Source organism: Anarrhichthys ocellatus, unplaced genomic scaffold (assembly GCF_004355925.1).
Source record: "Anarrhichthys ocellatus isolate YVR2014 unplaced genomic scaffold, GSC_Weel_1.0 scaffold19, whole genome shotgun sequence".
Taxonomy (NCBI): domain Eukaryota; kingdom Metazoa; phylum Chordata; class Actinopteri; order Perciformes; family Anarhichadidae; genus Anarrhichthys; species Anarrhichthys ocellatus.
Window position 1 is genome coordinate 1 of NW_022280049.1, and position 2,241 is coordinate 2,241.

The window sequence follows — 2,241 nt, forward strand, 5'->3', positions numbered from 1 at the left end:
AACAACTCGGAACTGGAACGTTTTCAGTGTTTCAAAGTCAAAACTTTGTAGCGCGGATATAGTGCCTTTGGCTTCGTTTATATTTAAAAAGGAAGTTAGGGTGGGCCCCGAACTCTTGCGGTCGAGTGAATATGTGACTGCAGCATTGTCGCCTCCATCAGCATCTTCAGCTCTCACTGAAAAAATTGACATCCCAGCCTTGTTGTTTTCAGGCACATAAAAAGTATATGGGCTTTCAGTGAACAAAGGACTGTTATCATTAACATCTAGCACATCTACATGTATCACCTTCGTTGATGACAGCGAGGGGTTCCCTAAATCCTTAGCCGTTATTGTGATATCGTACATATGTATAGTCTCCTTATCTAGGTAGTCCCTGGTGACCAAAGAGTATGACTGTCCGTCAGGGGACGGCTTTAAGTCGAAAGGTAAATGACCGGACACACTGCAGACCACCTGTCCGTTCACACCTGAGTCGAGGTCCGTCACACCCATCAACGCCACCACCGTGCCAGGAGGTGCATCCTCTGGAATGCGACTTGAAAGGGATGTGATCTCTATTTCGGGTTGATTGTCGTTCACATCTTCCACTCTAACAACCACGTTGCAGTGTGTGGAGAGAGACACTGCACCTTTGTCCGCAGCCAGTATCTTAATATCATACACTTGCTTTTCCTCGTAATCAAGACCTCCTTTCACCGTTAGTTTGCCAGTTCTGTTATTCAAATCAAACGGTTCAGATGAGAGTCCTCTAATTTTACTCCGTAAAGAATATTCGATCTCACTGTTAACCCCTTCATCCGAGTCAGACGCGTTTACTGTCAGCAGAAATGTTCCTGCAGGTGCGTTTTCCTTTATTGTTATGGTGTATTTCTGTTTATCACACACTGGTGAGTTGTCATTTACATCAGACACAATAACAGTGATATTAATAGTACCAGATTTTGATGGTTTACCCCCGTCATTAGCTGTTAAGAGTAGCCAGTGTTGAGCGGCGTGTTCTCTATCTAAAGGTCGCTGTAAGATTAAGAATGGAACCTTTCCATCCTCCCCAAATTCTTCCGTTTCCAGCCGAAAATACTGGTTGTGGTTGAGCTTATATGATTGTAAGGAATTCAAACCAACATCCAAGTCGTGTGCTCCTTCCATTTGAAATCGAGATCCAACTATGGCGGACTCCAGCACCTCTAAGGTGTAGTTTTCTTCAGGAAATTTCGGTGAATTGTCGTTTACATCGAGTATTTCAACAGTTATTTGGTGCATCTCGAGGGGATTTTCTACAACGGCTTTCAGATTTGTGATGCATGGAGCAGTTTTTGCACACAGGTCCTCTCTGTTTATTCTCTGGTTCACCAACAAAACTCCATCTCTCGGATTTACCTTAAACAGATCCTGCTTTGTTCCTGACACGACACGAAGATTCTTATCCGTCAGTCTTCCAACATCTAATCCAAGGTCTTTTGCCACATTTCCAACTGCCGTGCCTATTTTCAATTCTTCCTGGATGGAATACCGTATTTGAGCAGATATTCCTTCCAAATTAGTCACAATCAGCAGGGCTAGAGAAAAAGAAATCCACACATCCAGCCATTGTTCCTTGATGTTCGTTCTCGACATTTTTAATAAAAAGCCTTTTAAGCAATGGTCTTCAATCTGTCAAAAAATTGTTCCGAAATTTTTCAGTTTCCTCTGACGGATATTAACGATAAAGGTCTGTTTCTACCTCCATTCTGACAAAAAATGAAAGCTTTTTTAGTCCAGTCTCTCAATCCGTCTCTTTGGGTTATCACTGAATGCACTTGTAAAATAATGATACCCCCTCACGGACACAGCCACCGTGTAGATATATAGTGTAACAGCACCACCCATTGTCACTGTAACGATGGTGCGGTGACGATAATACGTTTTCCTCCAGTATAGCCTAAATGTGATCTTGCTGAAATACTTCCAGAAATCTGCATCCAGGCAGTAGGCGCTCCAAGTAGGAGTAGAAGTTGTAATCACACCAGGAAAAGTTGTTATTTTAACATTTCTCTGTGTGTTAAAGGTTGGGTCTTACAAGCGGATCCTGAAAAAACACAATATACAAACTGAGAGCGAGGCTTTTCTTTCCAACAATGTCTCAAATAGCCTATTTCAACATTTATTTTTTTATTTCATGTCCTGATGTATTACAATGCATGTTTCCCACAACTAGTTCATATTTATCATTGAAAACGCTGTTGCCCAAACAGTAGACCT

The 2,241-nt window shown here is 42.0% G+C and overlaps 1 protein-coding gene across 1 annotated transcript; it reads right to left on the minus strand.

The window, feature by feature from the left end:
- Nucleotides 1–6: 6 nt before the first annotated feature.
- On the minus strand, nucleotides 7–1,860 carry LOC116389430 (protocadherin alpha-7-like; the record flags this gene model as incomplete). The annotated part of the gene is made up of 1 exon (XM_031858114.1): nucleotides 7–1,860. A coding segment is annotated over exon 1 (1,611 nt), but the record flags the coding sequence as incomplete, so codon positions are not given.
- Nucleotides 1,861–2,241: the final 381 nt, after the last annotated feature.